Source organism: Oryx dammah, unplaced genomic scaffold (genome assembly GCF_014754425.2).
Source record: "Oryx dammah isolate SB20612 unplaced genomic scaffold, SCBI_Odam_1.1 HiC_scaffold_12, whole genome shotgun sequence".
Classification (NCBI taxonomy): Eukaryota; Metazoa; Chordata; class Mammalia; order Artiodactyla; family Bovidae; genus Oryx; species Oryx dammah.
In genome coordinates this window covers 18,308,889-18,328,702 of record NW_024070196.1, presented here as the reverse complement: position 1 = coordinate 18,328,702, position 19,814 = coordinate 18,308,889, and the positions used below count along the sequence as shown (strand labels likewise).

Below are 19,814 nucleotides of genomic sequence, written 5' to 3'. Positions count from 1 at the left end.
CAATTCTGAACCCAAAGTAGAGTTCCCAATCAGCTTCTTAGTCCTCCACTTTTAACCATGAGCAGACAGCCAAGTATTACTAGTCATCCAAGCAAAAGCCTCTAACACAAAACATACCATTTACTTACATATACATTTATAAATTTATATTCTTCACAGAAATAAGAGAAGATATATCCAAAGAGCAGGAACAAAATATAATTTAATAAAGAACATTAAAAAAATAAAGAGTTCTGAGAAATTAAAAACACAATAGCTAAAATGAGGCATGGAGGATAAAACTGAGGCAGTCTCCCAGGAACCAGAGAAAAAAGAGGAGAGAAATGGGAACACTACTAGAGGATCAATCCAGGATGACCAATTATCAATACCAAGATCCTGAATAACAGGAGCTTCAAAAAAGAAAACAAGGGAAGAAAAAAGCCGGAAAGAAAGAAAAAATTTTAGAAATTTTTGTAGTGTGGAAGGATATGAGGTGACCATTTAAAAACATCTACCAAGTGTTAAGTATAAACAAATAAAGAATGAGACCTACACTGAGGCACACCACTGTGAAATATCACAATTAAGGAACAAAAAAGAGGATTCTATAAGATTCTTGAAAAAAAAAAAACAGGTCATATACAAAGAATCAGGACTCAGACTTCAGTCTTCTCCATAGTCATACTGGAAGATGGATGACAATGTAACCATTTCTTCAAAATTATAAAGGAAAATTATTTCCAATCTAGAATTCTTCACCCAAACTATCTTATGAAAAAGTAAAGATATTTTCTCAGACATAAAAGATCTCAAAATGTTTACCTTCCATGCATCTTTTCTCAAGAAGAAACTGGAGAGTGTATTCCACTAAAAAAGTAAAAGTTTAATAAAGATGATAACCTAGAATATAGAAGGTCTAATATGGGAGAGAGGGAATACCAATGTTTAGGAGGATCGGATTGTGAAGAGAGGTTCCAGGACACCAGCTGTGCACTGATCTGAAGGGCAACTACTTCAGTTGTAGCAAAGTAACTCTGTCAACAGCAAGATGACAACTGACACTGCTCCTAAGGACAGGATGCCCATAAGCCTATTCCAGATTTTTATCTATGTTTGGGTTGTCTTGCTATATTTACTCACTCCACCTTCCCTTTCTACCTGGATCAGCTGAGAACCTCCCAGATGTATTCTGCTTTATTCCATCTACTCCTAAGTTTTGGAAGACCACAAAGAACTCAAAAACCAAAAATAAACAACAGCACAACAGCACTCTTTCTGTATGACCATATACCTATTGAAGAAGGCTGCAATACCAAGCCCATACCCTAGGCACTGCCATGTATCTGATCAAGATGGCCTTATGTTTCCAAAACTAACTCATTACACTGCTTAAGGATTACCTGAGTAGAATCTCTGGAAGCTCAGTGAATCCGATGTCAGACTAGTTAGCCTATCTCCCGGAAGCTTTTATTAACTATGGTAATGCTATCCCTTCCTAACTCTAAAGCTAAGTACACTATGCATTTTCTCAAAGTAAATAATATGTTGTCTAGGAGATATCCAGAGAGAATAAAACTATAAAGAAAAGTAAAAGACTGTTAACACATTAAGTCAGGATCATGGCACCTCAGGGAACAGGTATGGGGACAGGAGGTACAGCACACTAGTGTTCTAAAATACCAATAATTTCTATTTTTCTAACCTGAATGATAGATACTATGTCTTCTTTTTGTTATTCTTAAATTGAAACATAATATCTTATATACTCTTCATTTTCTATAAAATATTGCACAAATCTTTTAAATAAATTACAAAACAAAGATATGGTGAATTTTTAAAAAGAAAGTACATACTGAATATTAACCTTGAATTTCTTACTGTGTATAAGGCAAGAAATGAGTCCAACTTTTTAACATTAGAAAAAAATTCTTTTTCACCAACTGGATACAGTGACAGTTGAATCTTCATGCTGATCAGGCTTCTTGATCAGCTTTATAATCACAGACTGCTGACAGCTCCATCCAGTTAAATAACAGTGATTCATGAGAAGCATGGGCTTCCCTGATGGCTCAGATGGTAAAGAACTTGCCTGCAATGCAGGCAACCTGGGTTCAATCCCTGGGTCAGGAAGGTCCCCTGAAGAAGGGAATAGCTACCCATTCCTATATTCTTGCCTAGAGAATCCCATGGGTAGAGGAGCCTGGTGGGCTGCACTACCTGGGGCTGCAAAGAGTCAGACACAGGGAGACCACATCCAAGCCAAGGAACACCTGAAGCTGCCAAAAGCTAACAAAGAGGCAAAGAAGACATTCTCTCTCCAAGCCCTCAGAAAGAAGCAACTCCACAACCTTGTTTCCAAACTCCTAGCCTGCAGAACTGTGAGACAGTGTCTACTGTTCCAAAAAGTGAAATTTCCATGATTTTTTGCTTCCATTATCTGTCCAAACCCTTTTTATCCACTCAGGACACAGTTCCACAGGGTCTTCTACAATCCTCTAATCAATTCTTCCATACCAAATACTTCTAGAAAAAGTTGTTTCCCTATTATCACCACTGTACATTATCCTGTATTATAATTACCTGTTTACATATCCAACTCCTTGACAAAGACAGATGACTAAGAGCAAGAGCCCATTTTTATATTAAGAGTCAATTACTGTATCCTCCTCAACAATATACATCTCATATAAACTAAACTGTCACTTTAAGGACTTGTAGTTTGGTTCAAAGAATGATATAAATAAATCAGAGGAAATGATTAACAGAACAGTACTATTGTATGATTCTATTTATAAACATATTTCTTTTACATATGCATTAAAAAATCTGAAGAATATACCTCAAAATACTAATAACACTGTAAAAGAGGTGAGCTGATAAAAGGAATTTTCATTTTCTCCATGTATCTGAATTTGTTTTTTACAATAATCCTGTATAAGAAAAATCAAAATACTTTTTTTTCCCGTTTAAATAGAACAATGATTAAAAAAAAGAGAAAAAATGAAAAAACAAAGGAAAAATAACAATTACGAAAAATATATATATTAAAACTTATGGGGTAATTTAAAAAGAAATACCATTTTGGTAATATAAAACTTGCAGGATAATATATCTCAACTAATAAAATAAATTATTTAGTTTTAATCAACTTTACCAATGTATTTTTATGTAAATAAAATGCAACCATTTTAAGTGTACAGTTTTATGGATTTCTATAAGTGTAGAAATCCCTGTAACGATCATCACCATCAAGAAATAGAATACTTCTATCGCCCTAGGAGGCTCCCTTGCACCCCTCATACCAGTCAAACTCTCACAATCACCACCATACCACCACCTACTCTCCCATCTACCTCTCCACCCATGTGGGCAATCACCGATCTTCTATCTCTATAAATTTTCTTTTCCTAAAATTTCATATATATGGAGTCAACAGTTTTGCTCTTTTGCATTTGAGTTCTTTAAGTTAGCATAATGTTAGGATTTATACTTGTCATTGCATGTTCAGGAGATCATTTCTTTTTATTGCTGAGACTCCCACTGTACTGACAAACCTCTCTACACAGGGCTGTAACCCTCCTATTGGGGCTTCCCAGGTGGTGCAGTGGTAAAGAATCTGCCTGCCAAGCAGGAGACACAGGCTCAGTCTCTGGGTCAGGAACAATCCCCTGGAGAAGTGCATGGCAGCCCACTCCGATAATTTTGCCTGGAAAATCCCATGGACAGAGAAGCTTGGCAAGCTACAGTCCATGGAGTCACAAAGAGTTGGACACGACTTAGTGAGTAAATAGCAGCAATACTCCTATTAATGTCTTGCTGTTCCCCTCCCTCCCTCTCCATTCCATATTTACAAATCAAATTACCAGATCATACGGTAATTGTACATCTAGTTTTAAAAGGACTGTCAAATTATTTTGCAAAGTGGTCACACTGTTTTACATTCCCACTAGTAATGTATGAAAGATTCAGTTCCAGTTCCTCTCCAAACATGCTCTGCAATTTTCACCATTCTGTAAGTATGTAGTAGTATTTCCTTGTGTTTTCACTTTGTGTTTCCCTAATAATATTGGGCATTTTAAAAGTGTGCTTATTAGCCATTCATATATTTATCTGCTCAAATCTTTTTCTCATTTTAATGGATTACCTCCAATTTATTATTATATATCATCTGAATATAAGTCCTTTTATATAGTCTGAATACAGGTTATGTATTGTAACTCCTTTCCAATCCTTGGTTTGCCTTTCCCTCCCTCCTCTTCACCACACAGCATGAAGGATCTTAGTTCCAACCAGGGATAGAACCTGAGCCCCCTGCAGTGAAAGCCTGTAGTCCTAAACAATGGACCAGCAAGGAATTCCTGCCCTTTCATTTTATTAATGGGATATTTTTAAGGAATAGAAGCTTTTCATTTAAATGAACTTTATCTTTTTTTTTCTTTTTAACTTCATGTGTTTTATAATCAATCTAAGGAATTACTGCCTGTTTTAAGGCTGAGAAAATTTCCTCATTTTTCTCCATTTACACTATTTAAACATTTAATTATAAATACATTTAGAGTTAGTCACTGTGTATGATGCAAGAAAGGACTGTAATTCATTTATCTGCATAGGGATATACTTGTTCCACCTCATCTGTTAAAATGACTATCCTTTCTCCACTGAATTACATTAGCACCATTACTGAAAATCAATCAGTCTTATACGGGACTATGCGATGTTCCACTGATTCACAGGTCTCTCAGTATACCAACACCACACTATCTCAATTACTGAATTTTAACAGTAAGTCTTTAAATCAGGTAGGTAAGCCCTCCAACTCTGTTCTTAAACCATAAATCTTCTGATCCACACCTATGTTATATTTCTCCATTTATTCAGGTGTTTCATTTCTCTCAAGGAGAGCAAGGAGAGATAAGAAAGCTTTCCTCTGTGATCAATGCAAAGAAATAGAGGAAAACAGAACAGGAAAGACTAGAGATCTCTTAAGAAAAAGAGAGATACCAAGGGAACATTTCATGCAAAGATGAGCACAATAAAGGACAGAAATGGTATCGACCTAACAGAAGCAGAAGAGATTAAGAAGAGATGGCAAGAATACAAAGAACTATACAAAAAAAACTTCATGACCTAGATAACTACCATGGTGTGATCACTCACTTAGACCCAGACATCCTATAATGAGAAATCAAGAGGGCTTTTTTTTAACGAACAAAGCTACTGGAGGTGATGGAATTCCAGCTGAGCTATTTCAAATCCTGAAAGATGATGCTGTGAAAGTGCTGCACTCAATATGCCAGCAAATTTGGAAAACTCAGCAGTGGCCAACAGGACTGGAAAAGGTCAGTTTTCATCCCAATCCCTAAGAAAGGCAATGACAAAGAATGCTCAAACTACCGCACAATTGCACTCATCTCACACACTAGCAAAGTAATGCTCAAAATTCTTCAAGCCCGGCTTCAACAGTACATGAACCGAGAAATTCCAGATGTTCAAGCTGGTTTTAGAAAAGGCAGAGGAACCAGAGATCAAATTGCCAACAGCCACTGGATCATAGAAAAAGCAAATGAGTTTCAGAAAAATATCTACTTCTGCTTTATTGACTATGCCAAAGCCTTTGACTGTGTGGATCACAACAACCTGTGGAAAATTCTGAAAGAGATGGGAATGTCAGACCACTTTACCTGCCTCCTGAGAAATCTATATGCAGGTCAAGAAGCAGCAGTTAGAACCAGGCATGGAACAACAGACTGGCTCCAAATTGGGAAAGGAGTACGTCAAGGCTGTATACTGTCACCCTGCTTATTTAACTTATGTGCAGAGTACATCATGCGAAATGCTGGGCTGGAAGAAGCACAAGCTGGAATCAAGACTGCCAGAAGAAATATCAATAACCTCAGATATGCAGAAGACAACACCCTCATGGCAGAAAGCAAAGAGGAACTAAGCCTCTTGATGAAAGTGAAAGAGGAGAGTGAAAAGCCAGCTAAAAACAAAACATTCAGAAAACTAAAATCATGGCATCCGGTCCCATCACTTCATGACAAATAGATGGGGAAACAATGGAAACAGTGACAGACTTTTATTGGGGGACTCCAGAATCACTGCAGATGGTGACTGCAGCCATGAAATTCAAAGACACCTGGCTCCTTGGAAGAAATGCTATGACCAACCTAGACACCATATTAAAAAGCAGAGGTATTACTTTGCCAACAAAATCAGTCAAAGATATGGTTTGCCGTCTAGTCAAAGATATGGTTTTCCAGTAGTCATGTATGGATGTGAGAGTTGGACTATACAGGAAGCTGAGCACCAAAGAATTGATGCTTTTGAGCTGTGGCATTGGAGAAGACTCGAGAGTCCCTTGGACTGCAAGGAGATCCAACCAGGCAATCCTGAAAGAAATCAGTCCTGAATATTCATTGGAAGGACTACTGATGCTGAAGCTGAAACTCCACCTGATGCGAAGAACTGACTCACTGAAAGAGACCCTAATGCTAGGAAAGACTGAAGGCAGGAGGAGAAGGGGATGACAGAGGATGAGATGGTTGGATGGCGTCACCAACTCAATGGACATGAGTTTGAGCAAGCTCTGGCAGTTGGTGATGGACAGGGAAGTCTGGCATGCTGCAGTCCATGGGGTCAAAAAGAGTTGAACACGACTGAGCGACTAAACTGAATTAAATTTGTCTCAACAGTAATTTGAGTTTTCTATGTACAGATTTCATTAAACTTCACCCTTTGGTCTTATGCTGATGTTAAATAGTATTACTTTTTAAATTTACTTTCTGAATTGCACTTTCCAATAATATATAAATACAACTGATTTTTACATAGACACCTATTCTACATTTACTTATCAGTTTAACGGTTACACAGATTTCTTAGGAGTTTCTATGTATATGACTGCATCATTTAGCAATAGGGACAGTTTTATTTCTTCTTTTCCGATCTGTAAGTCTTTTATTTTTCTTGCCCTGTACCAATTTTGCCAGTGCAGTGTTGAATAGCAATGGTTAGACCAGACACCCTTGCCTTGTTCTCAACCTTAAAAGGAAAACATTTTCTTTCTCCATTAAATATGTTTACTGTGGGTTTTTCAAATATGTACTTACCAGACTGAGAAGCTGCCCTTTATTGCTAGTTTATGGAATTTGTATAACAGGTATTGGCTTTTAGCAAATGGGCTTTAAGTGGCTACTGATACGATCAAATGATTTTTCCATTTTCCTTTGTTAACAGGGAAAATTACACTAATTGATTAAACCTACCTCCCTGGGATAAACCCCATTTGAGACATATGATCCCTTTTATATGCCCCGGGATTTGATTGTGTCTTTTATCAAGAATGTTTGATTCTATGTTCATAAAGAATATGGATGTGTAGTTTTCTTTTCCTATAAAATCTCTGTCTGGTCTTGATATCAGGGTTAATACTGACCTCATAAAATTCTCTTGTCCTCTATTTTCTAAAAGAGTTGTGTAAAATGGGTATTACTTCTTCCATAAACATTTAGCAGATCAAGAAAGCCATTTATTTAGCTCTGTAGTTTTCTTTGCAGGAAAGACCTTGACTATACAAATCCAAAGGTTACTTAAGTATCTTATTTAAAAGATACCTTTTTAAAAGATGTTGATACCTTTTAAAAAAAATTCTTATTTAAAAGATAGAGGGCTATGCAGGCCTGCTTTTCCTTTTGGAATGACTTTCAAGGAATTGGCCCATTTCATCTAAGTTATCAAACTTATTGGCCTAAAGTTCTTCTTAATGTTTACTGTCTATCATAATGTATCTTTCATTATTGATATTAGTGTATTTTGCCTTTTTCTTGTGCAGTCTACTTAGAGATAGTCCACTTTCAGCTTCATTGATTTATGTTTTTATTTTTATTACTTTGTTCCTTCTACTTTGGGTTTGATTTGATCTTCATATTCTAGCTTGTTGAGGCAAAACCTTAAGACTGATTTTCCTTTTCCAATGTAAATATATGAAGCTATAAACTTTCCTCTAAGCACCGCTTTGGCTTCATCCCTCAAACTTAATATACTGTGCCTTCATCTTCATTCAGTTTGAACATCTACTTTCTCTTTATTCTTTAATCCATGGGTTACACTAATATAGAAGTATACTATTTAATATGCAAGTATCAAAAAAACTTGCAATCACATTTTTTTGTTAATTTCTAATATAATCCTGCTTTGGTCACAACTTCTCTATATAATTTCGATCCTTTGAAAGTTTTTAAAATTACTGAGATGTGCAACCCAGCACATAATCTACTTTCGATTAGTGTCCATGTGCACTTGAATATGTATTCTGACACTGTCAGGCACAGTGCTTCACAGAAGTCCATTAGGTGAAGTTAGCACATACTGTTATTCAAGTGTTTGATATCCTCATTGATTTTCTAATAGAGCTATCAATTACTGAGTGAGGAATGCTGCAAACTCTATTACTGTGGATTTATATATTCTTTCAGTTTTATCAGTTTATGTTTTATGTATTTTGAAGCTCTCATGTTGAATGCAAAAACATTTAGGATTGTTAAGTCTTCTTGAGAAGATGGTCCTTTTATCATTTATGAAATGTCTATCTTTATCCCTGGTCTTGTCCTGAAACCACTTCACCTGTTTTATGATTAATATTTGCATGGTATCATCTGTATCTATACTTTCACTTTTAAACTGTGTGGTTATACTTAAAAATGAGTTCTTTGGATGAAACTAACAGATTTGGCTTTTTTAAAAATCTAACCTGCATTTTAAACAATATCTTCATTTAAATTGGGCTATTTAGAATACTTATATTTAATATTATCAATAAAACAAGGTTTAAATCTACCAACTGCTCTGTTATTTACTTCATTTATTCCTTGTTCCTTTCATTCTCAGTCTTGTTTTTAATTAAGAATTTTTTTTTAGTATCCATTTTAATTCTATTTAATTTATACATAGTCATGGCTTACTATCTATATTTCTTTATTTTTTAGTGGTACACTCAATCTTACAATGGGCTTCCCTGGTAGCTCAGCTGGTAAAGAAGTGAAGTGAAGTGAAAGTCACTCAGTCCTGTCCAACTCTTTGCAACCCCACAGACTATGGCCTGCCAGGCTCCTCTGTCCATGGAATTTTCCAGGAAAGAATACTGGAGTGGGTTGCCATTTCCTCCTCCAGGAGATCTTCCCCATTCAGGGATCGAACCCAGGTCTCCCACATTGCAGTCAGACTCTTTATCACTGAACGTTCGGCTGGTAAAGAATCCATCTACAATGCAGCAGACTCTGGTTCAATTCCTGGGTTGGGAAGTTCCCGTGGAGAAGGGATAGGCTACTCACTCCAGCATTCTTGGGCTTCCCTGGTAGCTCAGATGGTAAAGAATCCACCTGCAATGTCGGAGATCTGGGTTCGATCCCTGGGTTGGGAAGATGCCCTGAAGGAGGGCATGGCAACCACTCCAGTATTCTTGCCTGGAGACCCCCATGGACAGAGGAGCCTGGTGGGCTACAGTCTATGGGGTCACAAAGAGTCGGACATGACTGAGCGACTAAGCACAACACAGCACAGAACTTACAACAGGCTTCCTAACATATTACAGTTTATATCCAACAATGCTTAATATAAGAAGTTTACAGCACTGTAGTATTTTTCCAATACTGCCTCCCATCCTTTGTTCAACTGTTGTCATACATTCACTTCTTTTGCTTCTTCACATTGCAAACTCCATAATTCAGCTATTATATACATACATATATATATATAATTCACTGTTATTTTTGTCTTAAACAATTATCTTTTTTAAAAATTTAAAAAAAATTTTAAAACAAATTTTGGAAAATATTTACCCATACATTAACTATTTCCCTAGCACTTTTCAATGCTTTATGCATAAGTTTATGAATATATGCCTTAATTTGGTATCATTTTCCTTCTGCCTAAAGATCTTCATTTAACATTTCTTATCATACACATTTGTTGGTGATAAATGCTCTCAGCTTTTGTTGGAAACTTCACTTTGAAGGACATTTTCACTGGATATGTAACTGTAGGTTGACAAGTTTTAGTTTTGTAAAATTTAAGGAAGTCATTATCTTCTGACTTGCATGATTCTAATAAAGATGTCTGCAGTCATATCTTCATTCTTCCGTAATGAATTTTTTCCTCTGGAAGCCTTCTCCCCCCACGCTTCTCACTACCTCTTTAATTGGGTCTTTACTCAAAATTAACTGTCCAAAATGATTTGACCTTTACAGAATAAATGAATTTGAGTTTATCCAGCAGACTTTTCTTCTGGGTTGGGCTTCCTCTTTGTGGGTTTCCTTTCAGTTGCTGTTTTTTTTTGTTGCTGTTGTTGTTGTTTTATCACTGCAGCCTTTTTTCCCCTCAAAGCTTCTTTTGCTTCTTAATGCCAAGAGCCTTCTTTCCTTTCTTCCCCACCACAGACTTCTTGCCTGGAATCCCCTTTTCATCTCATCTGGCTTCTAATGCTGCTGCTGTCCACCTGAATTTTGTGGTTCTTGGTCGGGAGAAGAATGGTGTTTTGGCACATGGTCTTTGAATATGAGTTTAGAGGCTTCAATGTGATTCTCAAGTTTTCCAGTGGATTCTTCTTCAAGCCTTTGCAGTGAATCTTCCTATGTGGTGCTTGGAGAGCTCTCTGGATCTCTGGGGTTTTTAAGATTCTGCAAAGATCTATATTAAGCAACTTGTGAATGGGGAGTTTGCAGTTACTCTTTACACCAAGTGCCAAACAGCTCATCTAACTTGTGGAAAGCACTTTCAGTCCAAATGCAGAAACATCCTGCATGCCTACCAGGAGCAAGTTTCAAATACTGACTTTGCTTACACTAAACCGAGTAATTCCAGGGATGTCTCTGAAGCCCTTGATGACTTCACTGTCCTCGTTAAAGAAGATGCAGGGTTCCCTGTGCTGGATACAGTGACAGCTTCTCGTTTTGCCTTTGCCAGTTCTCATTCATTGAGAAGCACAGGTCTTTTTAATATCATTCCATGCCTTAAGTTTCTTCAGAAGCAAAACAATCTCTTTGATCTTCTTGCAGCCTTCAACTTTATCTTCAGCCACCAAAGCAAGTTCAGGAACTTCCTCAATAAGATGACACAACCAGCGCTGGTAACACTGAGGCAGCCAGTGCAGAGCAGATAGAGTATCACTTCTGCGTTGTGTTCAGTCTAAAGTGCCAACATCACCAGGCCTTGATTAGCACAAACATGTGGCCTCCACAACATGTATTTCCAAAAGCACCCTGGCCAGAACAGTGAGTCCCACCACATCATACTCTGGGAAATGGAGTCACAGCTCTGCCAGTTGCCCAAGACTCAGAACTGGTTTGATGACCTGCTAATTCACTGACAGCATAGAGCTGTCCATTGTTTCTGTGCAAGTTGGTGTGAGTAAAGTACACAATATCTGGTCAACTGGGAGCCTTGAACACAGCAGAAGAGGCATTTTACCAGATGACTCCCCCTTTTTCGAGTACTGGTATCAGTGAATGAGCACAGGCCATGGCGGGAGAGAAGGCCACACTCCTCTCAACCCTGTGGCTCCCACAGAAGTTCTCTACAAGCTTTTAAGATTTTCTTTTTGAGGTTTGCTTTCAGCAGCTTTATTATGATGTTCCTCAATCTGTTTACTCTCTGCTTTATCCTATTTAGAGTTTAAGATTCTCAGATCTGTGCTGTGCTTAGTTGCTCAGTCATGTCCATCTCTGTGAATCCATGGACTGTAGCCCACCAGGCTCCTCTGTCCACACGGATTCTCCAGGCAAGAATACTGGAGTGGGTTGCCATGCCCTCCTCCAGGGGATCTTCCTGACCCAGGAATCAAACCCAGGTCTCCTGCATTGCAGGCAAATACTTTACTGTATGAGTCACCACAGAAACCCATGAACACTGGAGTGGATAGCCTATCCCTTCCTCCACAGGATCTTCCTGACCCAGGAATCAATCCAGGGTCTCCTGCATTGCAGGCAGATTCTTTGCCAGCTGAGCTACCAGGAAAGCCCCTTCTCAGATCTACGGGTTTCTATTTTCATCAAACTTAGGAAATTTTACAGCCATTATTTCTTTACATGCTTTTTATGTTCTGTTCTCTCATTCTGGGATTCCAATTACATTATGTTAGACAACTTGATATTGTCCCACAGGTAACCAAGTTTTTGTTCACCTTTTTTTCTTTTTTCAGTCTTTCTGCACTTAATGATGTAGTTTCTATCCTTCAAATTCACTGGTCTTTTCTGATGCAGTACCTAATTTATTTGTAATCCTATACAGTGAATTTTTCTTTTCATTTAGGATATATTTCATTTCTAGAAGTTTCACTTGGTTCTTTTATGTCATTTACACCCCTTCTCTGAGATTCATGTTCTCTTTATCTTTCTTGAGCATATCTGTAATAATTGTTTTGGAATTTTATCTGTTAATTACATATCTATCATTTCTATTTATTTTCACTGACAAATTTTTCTCCAAGTTTTAAGTTATATTATTCCTGCATCCTTGCATTTTACATGATTGGGTATTTCATATGTAAAATTTACGTCACTGGGTACAATTTATACATTGCTGTCTTATTTTAATAATGTTTACTATGACAGTTATGTTACTTGTGGATCAATTTTCAAGGCTTATTTTGAAATCTTTCTAGAGCAAGTTTGGACTCCCCTTTATTCCAGAGCTAGTTTAGCTCCACTTATGTAGGCATGACCCTTCTGGAATCTCTAATGAGTGCCCTGGGCAGGTAACAAAAACCCTGTTTTCCAACTGGCTGGAACTCTAGCATCTTCCAGCCCTGAGTGAACTATGTAGATTTTTTTCAGTAGGTTCCTGAGTTTACACCTTTCTGATCACCCTTTGCCTGGCTTCATGGAGTTTCTTACTACACCTGGGAACTCATTCAGCTAGGGGAACCAAAGACTGAGTTCTGAGTTCCTCCTCTGGGCAGCTTCTTCCTTTCAGATACTCTGCCCTCAAATTAGTTGCATTCAGTTCAGTTCAGCTGCTCAGTCATGTCTGACTCTTTGCCACCCCATGGACTGCAGCATGCCAGACTTCCCTGTCCATCACCAACTTCCAGAGCTTTGCTCAGACTCATGTCCATCGAGTTGGTGATGCCATCCAACCGTCTCATCCTCCTGCCTTCAATCTTTCCCAGCATCAGGGTCTCTTTCAATGAGTCAGTTCTTCACATCAAGTGGCCAAAGAATTGGAGTTTCAGCTTCAGCATCAGTCCTTCCAATAAATAGTCAGGACTGATTTCCTTCAGGATTAACTGGTTGGATCTCCTTGCAGTCCAAGGGACTCTCGAGTCTTCTCCAACACCACAGTCCAAACCATCAATTCTTCGGCGCTCAGCTTTCTTTATAGTCCAACTCTCACATCCACAGATGACTACTGGAAAAACCATATCTTTGACTAGATGGAGCTTTGTTGGCAAAGTAATGCCTCTACTTTTTAACAGGGTGTCTAGGTTGGTCATAGCTTTTCTTCCAAGGAGCAAGTGTTTTTTAATTTCATGGCTGCAATCACCATCTGCAGTGATTCTGGAGTCCAAAAAAATAAAGTCTGTCACTATTTCCACTGTTTCCCCATCTATTAGTTGCATTATTTCTACTGTTTCCTCATCTGTTCCATTGTTTCCCCATCTATTCCATTGTTTTCCCATTTTTAGTTGCATTAGCCTCTCCAAATTCCAAATTTTGGTTTCCTCAATACAGTGAGACTGTCTACTTTCTGCTTGGATTTCTCCTTCCCATGTTTTTCCAGAAAGTAGGTCCAAGAAGTAAGCCAGTGCAATCAATTCTCAGGAAGAACAGTTTTGCACCATTTGTGGTCTAACTGTCTTAATCCATTCATGTTACTATAATAAATACCAGACTAGGTGGCTGAAAAAAGCAGAAATTTATTGCTCACAGTTCTGGAGGCTGGAAATCCAAGATCAGGGTACCAGAATGACTGAGTGGGGGCCTTCCTCCAAGTCACAGACTTCTTTTGTCCTTACATGGCAGAAAGGGCAAGGGGTGTCTCTAGAGCCTTTTTTTCCCCTAGAGCCTTTTATAAAAGTATTGACCCCATTTGTAAAGGTTCCTTCCCCATTACCTAATCACCTTCCTAAAGCCCTACTTCCTAATACCTTCCTAATGATAATCATCTTTGGAAGTTTGGATTCAACATATGAATTTTGAGGGTTTCACAAACATTCAAGACCATAGCACAAATAAAAACTGTGGGCTCATATGTTTTGTTCATTTTCCTAGTTGTTTATGGTTGGAGTACAAATCTTGTTTCAGTTGTTCCATCACAACCTGAAGTGGAAGAAGTCCCAATCTTCTTTGTCTGGAAGCAGATGCTCTCTAAAACTTGCATTCATTTTGTTTTTTAAATATACCTAAATCCTTTTTTTATTTTTTCTGCATTAATTCCCCATTTCTATGAGACCTACATGATATGTATTTCCTTCTCAAAAACTGCTCTGGCTATTCCTCTGTTTATTCTTCCATACAATCTTTAAGCCCATATGATCAATTTCCCCCAACTGGCCCTAACATCTGATAGACATGGAATTAAATATATAGATTAATTGGAGGACTGACATCCTCCACAATTCTGACCATTCCCATTTCTCTTACCCAAATACAAAATATATCTTTGTTTATTAAAGTCTACTTAAGTATCATTAGTTTCCTTCAAACAAGTCTTATATATCTTTTACTTTTATTCTTCAACATTTTATTCGTTTTTGTTAATTTTCTGAAATACAGTTTATTTCCATGATTTTTTTCTAACTAATTACAGTCCTTAAAAGAAAGCAAGATATTTTTATGTTAATTTTGTACTCACCAAACTATTAGGTACTCTATTAGTTCTAATGGGTTTTCATGGATTTTCCCCTTGGTTTTCCCAGGTGGTGAGTCATATTATCTACAAACAGCAATTTGGTCTTTTTAATATTTATATATTTTTTTCATTATTTTGTCTGATTACAGGAAAATATTAAATAATAGTAGTGCCCATACTGACTTTCCAATTTCAGATAAAATACTCCAGTATTTCACCATTAAATAAGATTCTACCTCTTGATTTATATATTTTTTAAAAGACTGTTAAGGAAATATACACTTACTTTATAGTTTTTATCAGGAAGGATATTGAACTTCATAAAATCCTATTTCATCAAGTATTTTATCCTAACCATTATATCATATGTCATATTAGTAGGGATATATATTACTTGTTTTCTTAAAATTGGATATCCTTATGTATCTAAATCCTATTTGGTAACTGGATTTTTAAATATATGACTATTTTATAAATGTATTACTATTTTATTTATGATTTTTGTATCCACACTCATTAATAAGATTACAGTCTACTTGTTTTGCTCTTTGTCAGAGACAGAATTATCCTAATTTTATAAAATATTCATATAAAATATAATCAAGAATAAAATTATAAGAAATAAAGCCTAAACATCACTAATAACTCTCCAAATACCCACTTTTTTAATAATTAAAAAAAATTTGTTAGGGTATAATTGATTTAAAATGTGTTGCCCATCATATTTTAAACATTTATTTCTTCTTCAGATTCTGAAGCTAAGGTAATAAAGTCATTTTTCCCCCACCCCAGCCTACATTTTAAAGTATAAGTAGTACAGATATATATTATAAATACATTCCTGAATAGTAGCTTATAAGACAAAATTCTATCTTTCAAATACCACTATTCCCAAAACTCACTTTAAAAACTTGGGAGATATTACAGAAACTAGTGGCTTTTCTTTCTTCCAGGAATTTTCTTACCCAGGTGTTTCTACAGCTCAATCTCTTATGCTATTTAGGTCTACACTAAAACGATACCTGCTCAGAGACGCCTTCCTTGTCCATTCTAATCAAAATACCCTACCAATTCTCTATCTATCTCTAGCCCTGATTTATTCTTCACAGCCATTCTGAAATACTTTATCCCCAGCGTCTAAAAAAAGTAACTGACACTCAGTAAGAGGTCAATTAATGTTTGTTGAGGGAATAAATGAAATGAAACTAAGTAGGTATCCACATGACATAATGTGAACAAAAAGTTTCCAAGAATAGTTTCCTCCTTTCTGGTGCCCCTCTTCCTAAAATGCCTATGACCACCTTTTAAGACTACTGCATAAATCATTAGTCAATAATGTCTTGACAAAATTGTTTCCATTTGTCAGATTCTTTCTTTGGTAACAAACAGTTTGTCAAGCCACGAACACATGGGGTTCCATGTAAATGAAGGGACATATAGAGAGTCTTCCAGAAACAGTGTTCTATTCATTTTCCCATAATGGTGGTACCCAGTCACCACAAGGTAAATATACTCTGCCAATTGTTCTTAGCAGCTTCCCCCATAGAATCAATATCAACAGAGTAAAACCATGGGGCAAAAGGAAAGTACTTGAAGAAGCAAGTCCTGGACAATATTGGAGGGGATAGAAATCCCAAGTCTCTCATTTCTTGGGTGAATAATACTTGTAAATGATCATACAGAAAGTGAAACTTCAAGAAGGAGGCAGAAATTGATTATGAGAATAAAACATGTTCTTTACCTTTGTTTCTCTCAGTAGATTTTGAAACAGTTTTAGATTCAAATACTACAGGGATATTTCAGTTACCAAGTCCACTGAAAACAAACCCACTGAATTTGCCCACAGCTATCTCAGAGAATTGTACAGACCTCTGAACAGACACCAAGCAAGCTAGAAAAAGAATCCATACCCAGAACACACAGCCTGACATCCTAATTTGTATCTCAGTAACAGTACCAGTAACAGCAGTATCTTCCACAGAATATAGAAAAAACAGACTTTTTTCCTCCATTTTCCCATCTTATCTCTGGCCAAATATTTGACCACTGTTGTGACAGTATTATTATATTTTAATTTAGATAATTCCCAATAGTCAGTCTTTACCGAATGGTGGGAATAAAAGCCAGGCCCTGAAAGTCCATGTATTTCAGGTACTGTTGCTTTCTACTCCTATCTCTTATTCTTTAACGTTATCAATAACAACGACAACAAAAAAAAACAAATACACTAACACTGCAAAATTCTTCAAGTATAAAATTTCAAAACCGAGTTTCTCTTCTGATTTACAAATTATCTAAATTAAATTCTTAAGTATAAATAATACATACTTAAAATACAACGGATTCCCACATGAATTAGAATAATCAAAAGACAAAGGTAACAACAAAAAGAGATACAAAATTCTAAAGTAAGATGAATATAATTTAGGTATTTAGATACCGTATTTACCTATATACTCTAAAATCCAAAACAATGGATTTTATCAGAGATTTAAATCTATTTCTCAACTAATACTATTGTCTTCTTTCTTTTTTCCCTCCTAGTTCATTCCAATATATTGAAGTTCCAACAACTCAGGCAACTCAGGCCCAGCACTACCTCCCTCAAGCTTCTAGTACCCAATTATACGAGGACACATGACAGAGATGTACAGTCTCATGCACTATACATTTCTACTCTCAACTACCTGTTTCCCATTAAGTTCATTAGTTCATGCATTGATTTTACGAACAAAAAAGAAATTTAATACATTGGATGGCTAACCTCTTGATTTTCTACTCCATTGCTGGGAAGCTCCAAAATAGAACCTCCACTGTCAACCACTGCTGATGTCATTGTTTACTCCCTGAGGAAGCTTCAAACGCTACCAATCAATGTAATTAAAGGTTCATGGATGATTGTCAGTGTTATAGGTTTGCATTATCATGTTTTAAAAGTCAATAGAGATGGAGTAGAGTTGATATCCAGAAATCCAGTCTTCTTAAGATGATTAACCAGAGAGCCTAAAAAGAAGAATTTGAAAAATTATTTTAAAAAATACAAGGATATAAAGCAGCACAAACTATTTTGCAATAAAATTTTTTAACATTTGTATAAACTGAGATAAAAAGAGCTAGGCTTATACAGCTCTGTGTCAAAAGAGGGCAGTTATGAGCATTCCTCTTAGAGCAGTCAAGTTCACAATCTGCAGTTCTTACCAAGCTATTGCACATTGGTGATCTTATGATGTTTATATTCTAAGAAATAAAATGTTACAACTTTCTCCCCTTATGAAGATGTACTACTATTCCTGAAATATTTTGGTAAAAATTTCTGAAATTTAAAAAAATTTTATGCACTAAAAACATAAAATGTGCTGGACCAAGACAACTTCTAAAATTATTCACCTATTTAACAAACTAAAAGATGTATTGGTTTGTAAATATTTCAGTCTTCCTTGGCTCATTTGGTTTGTTTATGTATATGAATTTATGTTTATGTTGTTTGTTTACATATGTATATAAATAACTAATTAGAATTATCTTTTGCTTACAGTAGCAGGCTCATTTTGTGTTCACATTTTGTATACTCTACAAGGTCTGTAAAACAGATTAATTTGAGTTACTTACACTTTCAAATACAATAGTTTGAAAATAAAGTAGTGAAATGACTTGGAATGCCTTTAATATTACTTTCTCATTCTTTCTTCAATAACTTTTTTGTTATTGATTCAAAATGCAATATAGCAAATGGTTTCAAGTAAATATAACTCAAGTTTTTTTCCCCTAGTGGAGATGAACGGCAATATGTACATCATCTTGATTTATGTATTAGATTATTTCTTAAAAAGTTACATTTTATTTGATTTTTGTGTACATTAAATATTGCACAAAGAAATCACAGGACTTAATAGAATTTTCCACACAAAAATTTAAGAGTACAGAAAAACTAAGCATATTTAAAGAGAAAATAATCATTTCTAATTAAACATTCCATTAATAACATGTCCTATATTAAATATGAAATAAAATATAAAGAATTTCCATAAACTTCTACAACAAATAGAAAATTCCTGAAAAAAAGCAAAAATTTCACCTCACTACCTAAGACCCATTCAGTACTATTTGTCGTCTTCTTGATCTTATCAACAGAAAATGGGATAGGAAATATTTGTATCTTAAGAATAAAAACTAAGAAAAATCCTCAATCTCATCACACTGAATCTCACTATTATCACATAAGGTAACAATTATTTTCAATTTCTGTTTTCTAATCATACAGATAATAAAAGAAATAAATTTTACTTACAATTTGAATGTTAAGTAGTCTAAGCATCCTTCACTAGTTTCACAATTTGGCAAGAGTTAGAATATAAACCAGCAGTTCCCTGGAACTACTAGTGGGGGGAAAAATACAGTATTAATATAATTCTATTTAAAATATTTTGTGATTCAGACAATATGTACTTACTACAACAAATCATTTCCAAGCCTGACGGCACACATTTTATAATGAACATAATAAATTATTTCTAAACTACTGAAGAATCAAAAGTTTTTTATCAGACTTAAAGTTTTAAGTCATCACTAAATGACAATTATTGAATAACAACAGATTCCCACATACACAGCCTATACCCCACATTATGGGCTTTATTTCAATCAGCCAATAGGAGGATTTTAACACATAGCTGCAAGTATAACTCCAGAACTCCAGGAGTATTAAATCAACTTTAAAAAGACTAATTTCAATAAAAAATAATTTAAACAAACAAATTTTTAAATTAAAAAAAAAACAGACTAACCCAGAAAACTACTATTGAACAACATTAATATATTATTGCCTGTTAAACTTTCCTGCCATTCACTTTTTTGCTCACTCTTCAAAAGTTAGCATTCACACAAATCCAAACACTTCAAGCCTCCTCAAATAGCCTTCCGCTTTCTAAAGCTGATCTACTGACCAATGCACTGGATTTTAGGCCTTATTCCATCAATTATTCCTT

At 35.8% G+C, this 19,814-nt stretch overlaps 1 protein-coding gene and 1 pseudogene across 7 annotated transcripts in view; both read right to left on the bottom strand.

The window, feature by feature from the left end:
• Positions 1-19,814, bottom strand: part of ELF2 (E74 like ETS transcription factor 2) — a 99,272-nt gene that overhangs the window by 53,462 nt on the left and 25,996 nt on the right. For all 7 annotated transcript variants that reach the window (XM_040250484.1, XM_040250486.1, XM_040250485.1 and 4 more), the window contains exons 2-3: positions 19,118-19,205; positions 17,594-17,832 (exon numbers count right to left, since the gene is read on the bottom strand). In XM_040250484.1, the coding sequence (XP_040106418.1) occupies positions 17,594-17,665 (72 nt within the window). In that variant the 5' untranslated portion in view covers positions 17,666-17,832; positions 19,118-19,205. The remainder of the gene's footprint in view (positions 1-17,593; positions 17,833-19,117; positions 19,206-19,814) is intronic.
• Positions 9,756-11,444, bottom strand: LOC120871616 (annotated as a pseudogene).